This window comes from Aedes albopictus, chromosome 2 (assembly GCF_035046485.1).
Source record: "Aedes albopictus strain Foshan chromosome 2, AalbF5, whole genome shotgun sequence".
Classification (NCBI taxonomy): domain Eukaryota; kingdom Metazoa; phylum Arthropoda; class Insecta; order Diptera; family Culicidae; genus Aedes; species Aedes albopictus.
The window spans coordinates 203,699,255-203,714,428 of record NC_085137.1 but is presented as its reverse complement, the minus strand read 5'-3'; the positions used below and the strand labels follow the sequence as shown (position 1 = coordinate 203,714,428).

The following is a 15,174-nucleotide window of genomic DNA, read 5'->3' as shown; positions in this document are numbered from 1 at the left end:
TCAGCCTAAGTCGAAATTTACACAAAAGTGAAGGTAAATCGGCGCCTTAAGTAATGAACCGTTTAATTATACTTAATTACTTTTATTCTGATGATATAGCTGATTCTTGGGTAGTTCATTTTTTTTTTCGAAACCATCTATTATTTTATATTTTCATCCAAGCAGATTCTATTATTTTTTCGTTTTTCGCTGCATAATGAGTTTTACTGAGTGTTAAGGAATCAGCCGTAAAGAATGAAAAAAATGGAAAACGACTTATGCAAAGTTCACGATTTAAAAATATTTATATAATGATCGTAAACTTATGTAAGGGAAAACATAACATCTGTAAAGCTTGAAAAATTTTTTGGAAGATTCATCAACTACGTAATATGAAAAGCAAGTTTGGAAATCTTTCGGCATTTAACTTTGTGGCGCTTTTTGTATGAAAAAAAAGTCAATTTGTTTTGCACGAGCTGCTAGAGTTAAATCATTTTTTTCACTGTGATTTATCATTATATGTGTTACGTAATTTATGCACGATACCACAAAACTCTTCTAACATGAATCGCTAAACATAAATATTCGCATAAGATATTTATAATTTATGCTACCTTACATATAAGCAGCAATCATATATAGCCATTTGTAACATTCCAAATAGGTCCCACTTGCCCCATGATACGGAGTAAATGAAGATCTACTCAACTTTTCATTATATGCATAATATACAGAATGTAAACATTTTGAAACAGTTTTAATGCCCATTAATAAGAAAAAATATACCAACAATGTCTTTTAGAACCATTGAAATTATAAAATTATTTATGTTTGAAATTTTTTGGCTTGACAAAACTAAACTAGCATTTTTTTAAGTCCCACTTGCCCCGATACAAAGCAAAACGTCGGAGTAAGAGAAAATAAGATTTTTTTAGTCTCACAGTGGGGCGAACTCAGCTACAACTATGCCGAAGACCACATTCAAATCGGACGCCTCATTAATTAGTTATCAATTTTTATCCAACTGCAGAAACTTTAACAGTGATCGTTCAGCTACCCAGCAGGCAACATTGTTGCACATGGCGCCAAAGATAGCACACATACATAATGGCTACTATGTTTCAAGGCAAATTGCAGTGATGCCCATCGAATAGTGTAATCATCATGATCAAAGATTTTCATTCTGGATATAAATCAATAACTAATTAATGAGGCGTCAGATTTGAATGCGGCAAACTTGTAGCTGGTAGCGTAGCCTAGGAGTACCAAGGGTTAACTAAAACTCTAGGGCACTTGAGGAAATGCTACGGTCAATTGAATGAAAAACGCCCTTTTCCCATAGTAATTTTCATACAAACTTTGAAGGGCTTGTGCACTCTCAATTTTCAACCAAACCCGGGTAGGGCTTAATGGCAAAAGAATGGCAAATTTTACCATTAAAACAGAATGTTTGAATGGTAAAATGTGTTATTTGTTTGTTTGAAATAAGAGTTAAAATAACAAAAATAATAACAAAATTTTGGTAGCAGAAAAACTTAAAAATAACTTATTTTGCCATTGTAATAACAAAGTAATGGTAAGGCATGCGGATTAAATTGAAGAACAAAATAAGTTATTATTGAGATATTGATAACAAAATAAGACCCAAATTAACTGTTATCGGTGAATAACAAAATATGACATTCTCGAGTTATTGATAACATAATAAGAACAAATTTAGCTTTTTATGTGGCGATCAAAATAATGGTAGGTTTAGTTGTTCAAATTCAATTTTAAAATAATGGTAGATTCAGTTATTATTTCAAAGTAGCTGAAGAAAGGTAAAATGAGCTATTTCTTTTTTTTTCTTCAATAAAATTTAAGTTCATCAATCAATGTAAAAACAGTTTTATTTTATGGAAATTAAAAACTCAAAACGAAAGAATTTGGATTTGTTTACTTTTGCGAGATACGTCGAATTGAAAAGTTATGCTTGAAATATACAATATAATAGTTAATGGTATATCAAGAGTAAAATATGTTATGGTGCCTAATGTTTATAAATAAATTCTCACAATATCAAAATAATGGCAAATTTAGCTAGGAATGTAAATTATGTTATTGTTTTGATATTTTATACAATTCATTATAAAAGGTGCTAAATTGCAAGTTTCACCATGATAGTAATTTTTGTTATTGATGTGTTATTTAGCATTATTCATGAATAACATATCAATGACAAGATTTGTTATGATTGTATATTTTGCTATTGATTTGTCATTTTAAGTTTTTCATAATAACAGAAGAATGGCAAAACGAGATATGATGTCAAAACCAGTTATTATTTTGTCCTTTGTTTGCCATTAGCCTCTACCCGGGAATCAGCTCATTTTTTTGGGAGAAGGCTTGGAATCTGGTTGAGAATCGAATAAGCGGTGTGGAGCAAAAACGATTTTTGAACCACGCTAATAATACATAGTATGTTAAAAATTATGGTCTGATCGTAGTTGTGCATTCTAAAAGTCGGTCAAATTCTTCACTACTTAAATTTATGCAAAGTACTATTGAGCAGAAAGCTCAGATTGATGTAGTTGCTTTATAATAACTACCAAAATATTTCGATTATTATTTTTGCCCATCATAAAATGCCATCACAGTGTAACAAAGACATCTTTCTCTGTGGTTGTAAAGTACGATATTTCGTGAGCAGAAAATCCACGCCCACATTTTCCTGCGTCTTCCCAAGGACGAAGACAACTTGTTTGTTTACAATTTACCGACGAGAAAAAAGTAATTTATTTCAATAATTCAGTAGCAGTATTTTGTGAGATGTGAATTGAAGGCCAGTCATATGTACATCCAAAAATCCCCTGAGATCCTATTAGACCATTTGAAAACCCCTGTGACACCTTAATCCCCTAAAATGACCCTTGAGCCTCCTGAACATCTCGTATAACCCACTAAGATACCCTAAAACTCCCCTGAAGCCTCATGAAACCCCCTAAAAACTACCTAATACGCTTTTCCAGAAATCCTCATAAAGTCCCCTGAGATTCCCTGAGATCGTCTGAAACCCTTCTGAAGTGCGCCTCTGAAACCCCCAGAGATTCCTTAACAGGCAACTAAATTCCTCTGAAACGTCCTTGAAATCACCTGAAAATCTCACTTTTGTGGGCTTCGTGGCCGTGCGGTTAGCGGCGTCAGTCGTCTAGGCGTTTCGTAAGCCTCGGAGTGCGGGTTCGATTCCCGCTCCAGTCGGGGAAAACTTTTCGCCAAACGGAAAATTCTCCATTGGGCCACTGGGTGTTATGTGTGTTGTCCGTTGTCTCGTGTTGGTTATGTTCAGTCTGTGCAGCCTCTGGCTGAAGACGGTGTAGTGTCTTTTTTAAAATCTCCTAAAACTCGATGAACCGCTCTAAACCTAAAACTTCTCTTAAACCCCCTGGAGCCCCTTGGAAGACCCTGAAAAATCTGAAATCCCCTGCCCTTAAGGCTCAAGCATCCGTCATCATTTTTCGGAAAATAAAAAGCAGTTTTTCGCTGTCTAGTTTAGTCTAGTCTAGTCTACACATACACAGCCATTCATTGAAAGAATCCTGGAGAATGATGGAATCGACTAGTTCCATCATTTTTCTTGTCATTATTAATGATTGCAGTACATTGGAGATGCATTACAAGCATTAAAGCGGCCAGGCCTACTGTGCAGCGTTTTCAATGCAACAATAAAGACAATGAGTGGGGACATCTCGTACCAACCGCTCAGTTTATGAAAAAGCAAAATTAAAATATGGTAAGATTCGGTGGGGGTGACGATGCTAAGAATGTAAATGTCACCCCTTGGTCCTTGATTCTTCCGGGGATGGAACACAGGTATTTAATCCATGTCCTGGCCCTTATGCCTAGGCTTAAGCACCTTTACTCGCTCTCTGAAAATAAACTAAAACGTTATGATCCCATGACCTCTCAATGATGGCCCATCTTAAAAATATAAATTTATTTAACGATTATGAATCTCCAAACTGATGAAAGCAATCAAATAGGAAAGATCTCACCGGTTTAACTGGTAAAAGTCCTGAAGGTGATGGAGTTTTCCGTCAATCTTGATTCGCACGATCCAATCAGCAAAGTCAAGACTTCCGGATTTTCTCCCAGATGTACCCGCACAGTTCAAATAGCGATCGCACAGTTCCTTTGCCCAACATATTTTTCCCGCACTGTGTTTCCCACGTATGTGGCAACCCTAACCCCACCTAATGCATCTGACAGGAGCCAACATCTATCGTGTATCCACAATGGAATCCTTTGTGGATACACAAATGTTTTCATACAAGATGTTGGATTCTTAAAAATGGCGGCCTCGCACCCTGGTGGTGTTTCCCTTCTTCGTCACAAAGCCGCACAACCTCTAAAAATTTGGTCCACTTCCTTGAAATCGAGTTCAAAAACAGCTAGTTTCAATGTTTTTTTTTCGTCGTCGTCGATTTGCATGCTGACAGTGACCGGCTTGCGTTTCATGCATCCAAAATCGTCACACACGCGATGGTTACTCCAAATCGCACGATTTTAAATTATTCTCACTGTTTAAATCTACTCGCGGTGCAATATTTTAAAAACGAATTATATCCACGGATTGCGTAACACTGTGTAATTCGAATGGAAAAACGCCATTTTTTCGGCCGAATCTAAAACCGAACGGGAGTCATAAAAAGCAGTTTTTTCGCTGTAAATCAAAATATCGACCATGAAAATATATTCACTGCATTTTATTCCTCATGTGGAGTACAGTAAATATATTTTCATAGCAAAGACTTTTGTTTTGAACGAAAAAACTGCTTTCAAATGTTTGATGATGACGATGATTTCAATGACGAATTGTTCAACGTTAACCCTTGGAACTGCCCTTAACCCCTGAACCCACTTTAAGTCTGAAACCCTGGAGCTCCCTAAAACATTATCCAAACCATCCTTTTTTCAATGCTCCTCTGAGACTCTAGTAACCTTCTTCGTCCCATCTCAAAGGTCCACGAGCAAAATTCACTTATTTAGGGCAACTGTTAAGTTCTAGTGTATAGTAAAATGTAGATAGTATATGATCAATTCTCATTTATAGAAATGGAGTATTCCAGTAAATATACAATGTTGAAGTTGATAATTAAGGAGTGTATCGGAAAATGTTCAGGATGCTCTATCTCGAAGCTGGGTTGGTCTTTTCATTTCGATTCTTCTATGAAATCTTCACAATATAGTTAAGTTTGGAACAGCTTGGAAAAATTTGGAAAATAATCAGTATTATTGAAAATATGGTTAAATGAATACACCTCAAAATAAAAATTTGCACAAAATGCAATTTTGTTAAGATTCTTCAACATTTCAAAAATCTGTAGTGAATAAAATTTGTACGATAAAATATCTGGAAAATACTGATGCTTGTTAGGAGTTATGTACACATAACATATCATTCAACACCGACTTTCAAAAATTCATATTTTCGATAGAAAAATCTCCTATATCTACAAAATGGTCCATTCCAAAAAAACGTCTATTTTTTGTCAAACTTTGAAGCTCTGCTTCTAATATCTTAAAAGGTTATAAAATTCTATTTTTTTTTTGCTCTAAGTTACTCGTCCATAAAATAAAAAACATACCCTATTTAAAAAAATGCGAATTTTTCGTTTTATGTATTTTTTATTTGCGTAAACATGATATGCAGGGGCATAGAAAAAAGGGGTTCCTCAAAAATGGCCTTTTTTCATTTTTAAGAATTGTGCTTAAATGCAGTGGAGATTTATCTTGAAAAAAATAATTTGCCTATATCATGAGGATTCTGGAGCTTATATATTCGCACAAATTTTCGATCATTATCGAACTTTTTTCGCAATTTCAATTTTTAAGAAGGTGTGCAAAATTTAAAAACATGTGTTCAGTAATCTAGTTTTTAACCCAGTTGAAATAACATTTTTAGAAAGTCATAAAAGCCATTTCTTTTTTCAAGGATTTATACAGTATCTCCAAAAATAAAATTACTCAAAAGTTGTATAAAACAATTTTTGAGGCTATTGTAAACATTTTCAACTACTTTACGATACACTCCTTAATTTTAGGAATTTGTTGAATTTTTAAAACCTGTGAAACTACTTGACCATTTCCCAGCAGAGCTCTGAAGGAAGTTTTCTTAAATATTGTTGAAATCATTAGTAGAATGCTCAACGAATCTGGATTTAGGAAATCTGCTCGGAACATTCTTGCCAGAACTCCTAAAGGGCTTCACAGAAATTCACCAGAAATCACAGATGCAATGTTAGGATACAACTTGTTGAGATATTTCTTATTGAATCCCTCAGGTTTAAGAAATACCATTTCTCTCATAAGTAGAAACTGCTCAAAAAACTTTTTAAATTTCAGATACTTTTTTTAACTGGAAATATAAACTCGTAAATACAAAAAAAAATCCCGGTATTACATATGTATGTTGATAGAATTATCGTTTTTCAAATTTGTTGAAAAATTCATGAAATTGGAATTTTATGAGAATGCTTTCTGAGACATCCCTGAGAATTGTTGAAAATACTCTTTCTTAGAAGATTTGTTTGTAAAATAGTGGTTAAAATATTTTAAAAAAATCGTAAAAGCCTTGTGAATAGCGTTTCAAGTATGTAAGTATACTTGACAGAATTATTTATAGAAATTAAAAAAATCCGTTTGAAAAGATTGGTGAACACTTAATATCATCAAATAGTATCAGAATTAATTTCCAACGGAGACCCGAGAAAGGATTCTCCAATTCATTTAAGAAAAAAAAACATCTCAATTACAAAGTTATACCACGGGGAATTCGGACAAAAAAATGGTAAAAGTAAATTCCGCAAGAATTTTATTAGCTGGGTCTGCCTCTGTCTGAAAGTTCTATGATCGAATGTCTAGATAAATTTTGCCCGAAGTTCCCCATGTAATAATCCAGATTTTTTTTTGTGTTGATATTCTGTCAAAAAGTCGCTATAGAAACCGGTTAAAATATCACCAAGACATTCAACTAAAGTTTTAGTGCTCTAGTAATTTTGTCAGAGACTTGACCAGGAATGCTCCCAATATTTATAAATATTTCTGTTATTATCTCTAGAACATCTTCCAGAGCTTTCTTCCAAATTCTAACAAAAAAAATCTTGAATTTTATTTGCAAATTTCTATTTTCACTTCTTCAAACTGACACGAATGCCACAATAACGGTAAAGTTCCGTAATAAATAGTAATAATAATAACTTCTTCAAACACTCTTCAAGCCTCGGCAATATCGTCCGGAGAAACCACATAAATTTCCCTAAGGATTCGTTCGCATATTACGTAACACTAAGAGAGGAGGGAGGGGGTCTACCGCTGTGTTACACTGATGTAAAAAAATAACGTTTTTTTCGAGAAAGATCCAAAAAGGGTCAATCCATCATAACTTTTTACAACGTTCAAAAGGAGCATATTGTAAAGGTTTTTGAAGAATCGATAAATGTTCAACATTCTATTCAATTTGGTTCACTGGTTTCCGAGATATGCTAGTTCATTGGTTGTCTAAAAAATAGTGTTTTACGAGAACGGTTCTAGCCTCGCGAAAGATCACCCAATCGAGCCAAAATTTGTACCAATGATGCACATAAAATAGATTGAAAAACAGTCAAAATTTGAGAATTCGTAATGTCCTCTATGAATAGCTATAGCTTGTTGAACTTTATTTTGAGAAGAAAAAAAGTTTCCTATCCCGAACATTTTTGCCATCCCTTCTTTAAGGCGAAACTGGAAGCATTTCCTAATTTTTTTGGTTTTTGATTTTTTATTGAATAACGAAGCAATTAGAGGGTCTTGCCCGGGATTTCCCGGGACAAAAATCCCGGGATATCCCGGGATCTGAGAAATCCCGAATCCCGGGATATTTTTAAAAAATTCCCGGGATTTCCCGAAAATTAAAAAATGGCAATATTAAAACAAATGTTTTCACTTTGAAATCTTCTCTTTATCAATGTTTCCTTTTTTTTCCATCCAATTCTACGCTATCTGTCAGGTATAGTTTATTTCTACTTAAATCCAGTTTAGATGAAAGTCCAACTAATTATACCAAAGATATTTTGGCTGAATTTATATCATTCATTTTGCATTTTTTTTTACTTATTCGTTTATTTGGAAGGCTCGGGCGCCACATGGGCATAACTGAGCCGAAATCTTTTGTTTTTACATTGATTTTACATTTTACAATTTATTACTGCCTTTCCATTTTTCATTTATGTGGCGTTACATTACAATTATTATCAAACTGAATCAACAGACAGAATATCGGAATGTAAAATAAAATGATTTATTTTAAGCTAGATTGTTCTGGTAGTATTCTTGGAATTTATGGCAATGTTCAACATTCTTACAATATGTGAAATATGTAAACTGTTGCAAATATTTTTAGATATTTCCTGAGTTATCCGTTAAGAATACTGTGTTGTTATATAATATTCAACAGCCCTGATCAATTGCTTGCACATTTACGTTTAAATTATGAGGAAAATTCGCAGAATTTTCAAAAGAAAACGGATAAACAACCCCTAACCTCTGCAGGACTTTGACAATCTTTGAAATATTTGTTGACGATTTCGTAAAGATATTTCCGATAAAATTCGTTGAGACATTTTGTTCTTAAGTCCAGGCGAAATTTTCTGCGGAGCTCATTTCAACAATCACTAGAGATAATACAAATTATGATTTTGACGAAATTTCTAAGAGAAATCAGGAATTTATTCACAAGAAGGAACAGCACACCGTTTTTAGATCTTCTGCAGATATTTCTGTGATGATTTATGGTTAAAAACAGAGCAATATCGAATTGCAAAAAAAAAAAGAAATAAAGCGAATCGTACAATAAAATCGAAGAATATAATTTAATACTATATAATAGGAATAATAGAAATATAAAAGAAAAGTTGTAAAAACCACAAAAAAAAACATCTGAAGAAATTGTTTAAGTTGTCATCCTGCCAAATAAATCGAGAAAAAAAAAGATCAATGGACTTTCGGGATAGAAATGTTAAAAGGGAAATCATAAATAAAATTTTTGAAAGAATTTTATAAGGATTTTTTGAAGATATTCATATCAGTTTAACAAGAAGTTTGTTGAGAGGGTCCGTCTTGAATTATTCTGGATTTTTTCCACAGTTTCTTCAATGTATTTCACCAAAAAAAAAACTAATCGAAATTCTAAAATGTTAACATGAATGTATATCCAATTATAATTGAAATAGTCACACATTTTCTTAAAGAAAAAAAAAAAACAAAATGCGGACAAATAATATCTTAAGAAATTGCCGTTTGAAATTTTCAAATCATCATTCTAATACTGCCATTTTAACTCCGTCATAAAATTCTCACACAGAATTGATTCACGTCTCAGGGTAAATTATAAGGGATTACTCTAGAAATATCATCAAGTTCTGTCAAAAAATTCCTTCGGATTAGTAAGGCAGAAGTTAACCTATAGCCCAAGTTAACCTATTGCGGAAGAAGATGAACTTTGTTTGAAAATTTTCAAATACCTTTGAATGTCTCCAACTGCCCTCACACAATCATATGTCTATGAAATATGTATTTTCTTTCGAATATAATGGTTATTAGTTGATCGAAATTAATTAAAAGTGCTTAAGAAATCGTTCCATTAGCTTTTTAATCGTTTTTTAGAAAATTTAGATTTTTCCCGGGATCCCGGGAAATCCCGGGATTTGGAAAATAAAAATCCCGAATCCCGGGATTTTTTTCAGTCCGGGAAACAAGACCCTCTAGAAGCAATATTTTCAAAATCGGTTTTCGTGCACATGTAGAGTATGGATCAGGGTATCTTCTGATTTTTTACGCTGCAGAAAATGTTTTTCGTTTTTGCAGAAACCATTTTTTAGTGAAATTTTGTTCAAAAATGGCGGCACCGGATGATGCGGAGGTCACGGTAATGGGCCCTGAACTACTACGTGGCGGGGCTGCTGGTTCTGCGGCGACTGTGCTTATTGTGCCGCAAAGAGTACGGCGGCGAGACGTTGGGCCTCGCGATGGAGAAACGGGTACAGCGGCGGCGCCAGGCGCCTTGGGCTTGACGAAGCTAAACTTGTGGTGGAGCTTCTAAGCCCAAATAATGGACCCACCGGTAACGCCGCGGATTTCGGTGGCGGAATGGGCCTCCGGGTGACGGTGCGGGAACGAATTGGTCTTCTGCGTGGCCTAGCCGCCTTTCCGGTGGCGAAGCGGCGCTGCCGTAGGCGGAACAATGCTTACGACGACAGATCGAACAATTCTGCGACGAAGCGGGTCTTCCGAAGTCGATTTGAGCTTTTGTCCACTCCGGCCGTCCCTCCGGTGATGGAATTGGCCTCCTCTTACACTTTCACGGTTTCACCGGCTTCCAGGGGGCCAAGCAATCTCTCTGGCCACACGACGGTCGACTGGGCCTTGGCCGATGCTCGAACACGTGAGTCTCGATTAATGCTCTTTCTAACACTCTTACTGCTCGATCGTTGGAAGACTACTGACCCCGCTCCCAGCCGTCATTTTGCCCAGGCCCCCTTTTGTGGAGATCCTCCCATCTGGAGAGCGGGCGATTCTCACTCCGTCCGGTCCCCATCTATGACACCTTCACTGCATTAGAGAAATTCACCACCCATTGGCGGTTCGTGAACACAGCCCATCGCCGCAGCCGTCGACCGGTTGATTTGAATCGAACGTTTACTACCTTCACAAACATTTATCCCTATCAACCCACACCAAACAAAATTAAGTTACCGTTTGGTAACAAATGCCTGTAAAAAAAAACTTTCTTTAACGTCAAGTTACAGTTTAGATTTTTTATATGCAAAAGGTATGCAAACGTATTTAAAGCACTTAAAAACTTTCAGTTTTCCAGAACGATTCGGCATGTATACAACGAATAAATGTGAATATGTTTAATGAATCTTTTTCAAGTTCCCTGCTGCGATTCATTTCAAAACTCGTAAATTTCAACATTCGTCGTAATGTATACGACTCAATAAGCCACATTGTATAACTAGAACTAAAAAATTATCTTTTTGCAACTTGTTGCGCAAATAACTATTTGCCATCTAATATCAAAATATGTAATAGTATCTGGCATCCCTGGTAATTAGCATCCAATATGCTTTCAATATCTAAACATTTCCACCATCACCAGGGGCAATTTATCGAGGTGCAAGTAACGGACGGGGCGCTCTACCGGACCAAAATCCACTGTTACTTCCTGGACCAAACCCGTGTCATAAGGCCATTACCGAACGAGAAAAACTACCACATCTTCTACCAAATGTTAGCTGGACTGAACGCAGAGGAGTGTGCTCGACTGAATCTCGAAGGTTACTCACCGGCCAATCTGAGGTACCTGCAGAACGGCGACATCCGACAGGACGAACATGAGGATGCAGCGCGGTTTCAAGCGTGGAAGGCATGCCTCGGAATTTTGGGCATTCCCTTCCTGGACGTGGTACGAGTGCTGGCGGCAGTCCTTCTACTGGGCAACGTGCAGTTTGTAGATGGCCAGGTAAGCTTAGTTGGACTATTGTATCGCTGGCTCCGAGGGTCGTCTCGGGGCTGGCGATCGGAAGGTCAGTGGATCGAGACCCACTCCTCTCCCGATCAATGGAGAGGAAGTGTTTCGAAATTTGCAATGATGACTAACGTTTATGGGTAATTTACGTCTGATATCAAATGATAGTTAACTTCTTTACGTCTGAGCAAATTATGGCACTTTTTTCTCTGTTGCATCTGTACCACCATCAACATTAACATTCACACGCGGACGGTACCCGTCTTCTTCGTATTTTCTCGTCCGTTGTTGTTGTTGTAGGGTCTCGAGGTGGAGGTGAGCGGCGAAACGGAATTGAATGCGGTAGCCAATTTGCTAGGAGTACCCCCTGCGCAGCTGTTCCGTGGCCTTACCATTCGGACGCACAATGCACGCGGTCAGCTGATAAAGTCGGTCTGTGACGCCAACATGTCCAATATGACGAGAGATTCTCTCGCCAAAGCGCTCTACTGCCGTACGGTGGCAACCATCGTGCGGAGAGCGAACAGCCTGAAACGGTGAGCAGCACAAGAGCGCACATTGATTGAGTGCAACAAAAACAACAAATTGATTACAAACTTTGCAATTTTAGCTTGGGGTCGACGTTGGGAACGCTCAGCTCCGACAGTAATGAATCCGTGCACAATCAAGCAGAAGTGGCAAGTCAGCATGCGTCCACAATCGGAGGAAATGCCGGCTCGAAATCGATGGCCGCTCTCAATAATGCGGTGCGACATGCAACCGATGGATTTATTGGTGAGTTCATTCAGTAAATTACCTCTTTTAAAATTGAATTTAATGCAGATTTTCAGCAAAGTGACAGCAATTGCAATTGAAAAAGCTTTCAGATGCCTTAAGTTAGTCAATAATGTATCGTGTATACATCATAAGGGTCATTTGATGTAATTATATGTTTTATATAGATGAGGATTTCCTTAGTTTTTCTAATACAGCACGTTGGCAGCAGCTCGCTAACGTAGCACACGATTTGGATCGAAAATGACCTCAATGCGCAAGGAGGGTTAAAGTACTTCAAATAAAAATCTCCCTATGCAAAATCAGAGTAGAAAAGGCGGAAAGCTAAAAATAGATTACATTTCTACTTTGCCAATTATACGCTGGTATAACGAAGCCGTTACCACTCGTTATGGTCGTTACTCTTAGCAAAGATGCAAACCATATGATAAACGAACACGCTAAATTTGTACCACTCACTTTCGGAATTAAGTGTACACACGCTAAGAAAAACACGATATTCTAAAATGAGCAAGGTTCGCACAAATCTGATCTAAACTGGAACGACTGGAACAGCTAGCGCTGGGCTAAGCGCTAAAATCCAATTAGTTTAAACTCTATAATATTTAAAATTTACTCTTTTTTGTGTTGTTTAGCTCCAAAATGAGTAAAGTAACCAGACATCCCACATTCTAGCTTTTTAATATTAATTTAACTGTATTCTTATGTCATATATAAGATTTAATAATAATTTTTGATAAAGTGAAGGTATTGGATTTTTCAATTCAGTATACCTTTTACTATTGGTATTTTTTGTGAAGCTGTCTTGAAAGCAAACTGAACTATTTAGTACTACATAACATGAATAACATAGAACCACAGACAAACAGACGTAACACTTGCGAATTTTCAATCGACCACGCTTTTAACGATCATTTTAAATTTTCATGGTTGTGACTTTCACAACCAGAGGCGCACGCATCGTTTTTCCACAGACAAACAGACGTAACACTTCGAACATTTTTCGATTCAAATCATAGTCACGGAAACATATTCACCCAATGCTAAAAGGCCTATGTTTGGCCGACCACCAACTAGGTGGCGGTAGTGAGCAAACGTCAAACTCGAACAAAAACGATGCGAGCGCCACGGTTGGGCAGTTGGCCAACTATCAAATTTTGAAAAAGATCGATAAATCGGTGTACGATGTGAATTATCAGAGTGTTACGTCTGTTTGTCTGTGGTTTTTCTATGCGTTTGACGTTTCACACTAGCGCCTTCTGTTGACGATATGGCACAACACAGTGATTCGTGCAACTTTTCCACCAGGTGAAGGTAGTGTGAACTAGGCGATGGATATCCATGCAAATCGTTCAAGGTGTTACGTCTGTTTGTCTGTGATAGAACCTTTAGTTTTTGCAACAAATATGAACACAAAAATCATATCTATAAACTAGATTCTTGTTTAGTTGACCCAGGATTTGAGATTGTTATGTGTGTTTAGAAAACTCTAAGATTGGGCATTGTTTAAAAAGATTTTGATAAAATTTACAAAAAAATAATAGTTATGCAAGAAGAAATTTACAACAGACTTAAATGTAGATCTCAAATTCCAGATATACTTACAGCGTTTATAGACAATTCTTGAAAATCTTTTTTATGTTCATAAAGAATTTTTTCATTCAACCGAAAATTTCATAGTTTTTTTGTAGCAATATTCAGCAGAATCAATTTAATGTTGAATTATTTCTTGAGGAATTTCTTGAGGATTTTTGCGATATTTTGACGAATTTCCGTAGAAATTCACGTGGAAGCTCATGTACACTGTTGCTTTTTACTGATAAAATTTTTAAGCACTTTATATTAAAGTTTCTGCCAGAATATGCAACGGAAGTCTAGAAAAAAATTGTTCTGATTAAAACTATTTTGAGGTATTCTGATTTTTGATGAAGTTTCAGTTTTTGTTATTTTTTTTTAACTTACTAGTAGTATTTTTGGTTTTTTTTTTCTCTGTAGGAATCACTGAATTGGGCTTCTACATAGCGAATTACTTACAGTCAGGTTTTTTTTACACGGGGGATGCGTACCGCGTGAAAAAAAAAAACTCAGTTCAAAATTCAAAAAAACTGCGTAAAAAAGTCTCATTATTTCTCGACGAATCATGCAAAAATAAAACGATGAACTTTTTTTTGTATGGAGTTTTCATTTACGCGGCCGCGCTTTGTATTATGAATGAAGTTACCGGTACACCCGTAGACTTTAGGATCTAAACTCCAGAATATTTTGGATGACCTAGGATATCCCGACTGATTTGAGACTGTCTATTGAACTTTCAAAAGACTTACTGAGCATAATAGATTACAAATCGTTGATTTGTATGAAGCAAGAAGCTAGCGCTGCACCCGTAGACTTTAGGATCTAAACTCCAGAATAGTTTGGATGACCTAGGATATCCCGACTGATCTGAAACTGTCTATTGAACTTTCAAAAGACTTACTGGGCTCAATAGATTACAAATCGTTGCTTTGTATAATGCAAGAAGTTACCGCTGCACGCGTAGAATATGGGATCTAAACTCCAGAACAGTTTAGATGACCTAGGATATCCCGACTGATCTGAAACTGTCTATTGAACTTTTAAAAAACTTACTGGGCATTATGGATTATAAATCGTTGCTTTTTATAATGCAAGAAGTTACCGTTACAGACGTACACTTTAGGATCTAAACTCAGAAAAGTTTGGATGTCCTTGGATATCTAGAAAATTACTCTGCATCATATTCTACCTTTTTAATGCTGTTGAGCACCAAAACTACAGAAATATGTATTAAAAACTCTATAATAATGCTTGGAAAAATTCCGGCTTAAAATTAAAAATCCACGTAAATGAAAACCGCATAA

At 36.1% G+C, this 15,174-nt stretch overlaps 2 protein-coding genes across 2 annotated transcripts in view; one reads left to right on the top strand and one right to left on the bottom strand.

Annotated features, from left to right (window-relative positions):
- LOC109425214 (tyrosine-protein phosphatase Lar) overlaps nt 1-15,174 on the bottom strand; it is an 830,826-nt gene that overhangs the window by 509,893 nt on the left and 305,759 nt on the right. The window lies entirely within an intron of this gene.
- LOC109414018 (myosin-I heavy chain) overlaps nt 1-15,174 on the top strand; it is an 87,239-nt gene that overhangs the window by 41,055 nt on the left and 31,010 nt on the right. Inside the window, 3 exon segments of the mRNA XM_062851022.1 lie at nt 11,153-11,515; nt 11,822-12,057; nt 12,132-12,295. Coding sequence (XP_062707006.1) covers nt 11,153-11,515; nt 11,822-12,057; nt 12,132-12,295 — 763 coding nt within the window.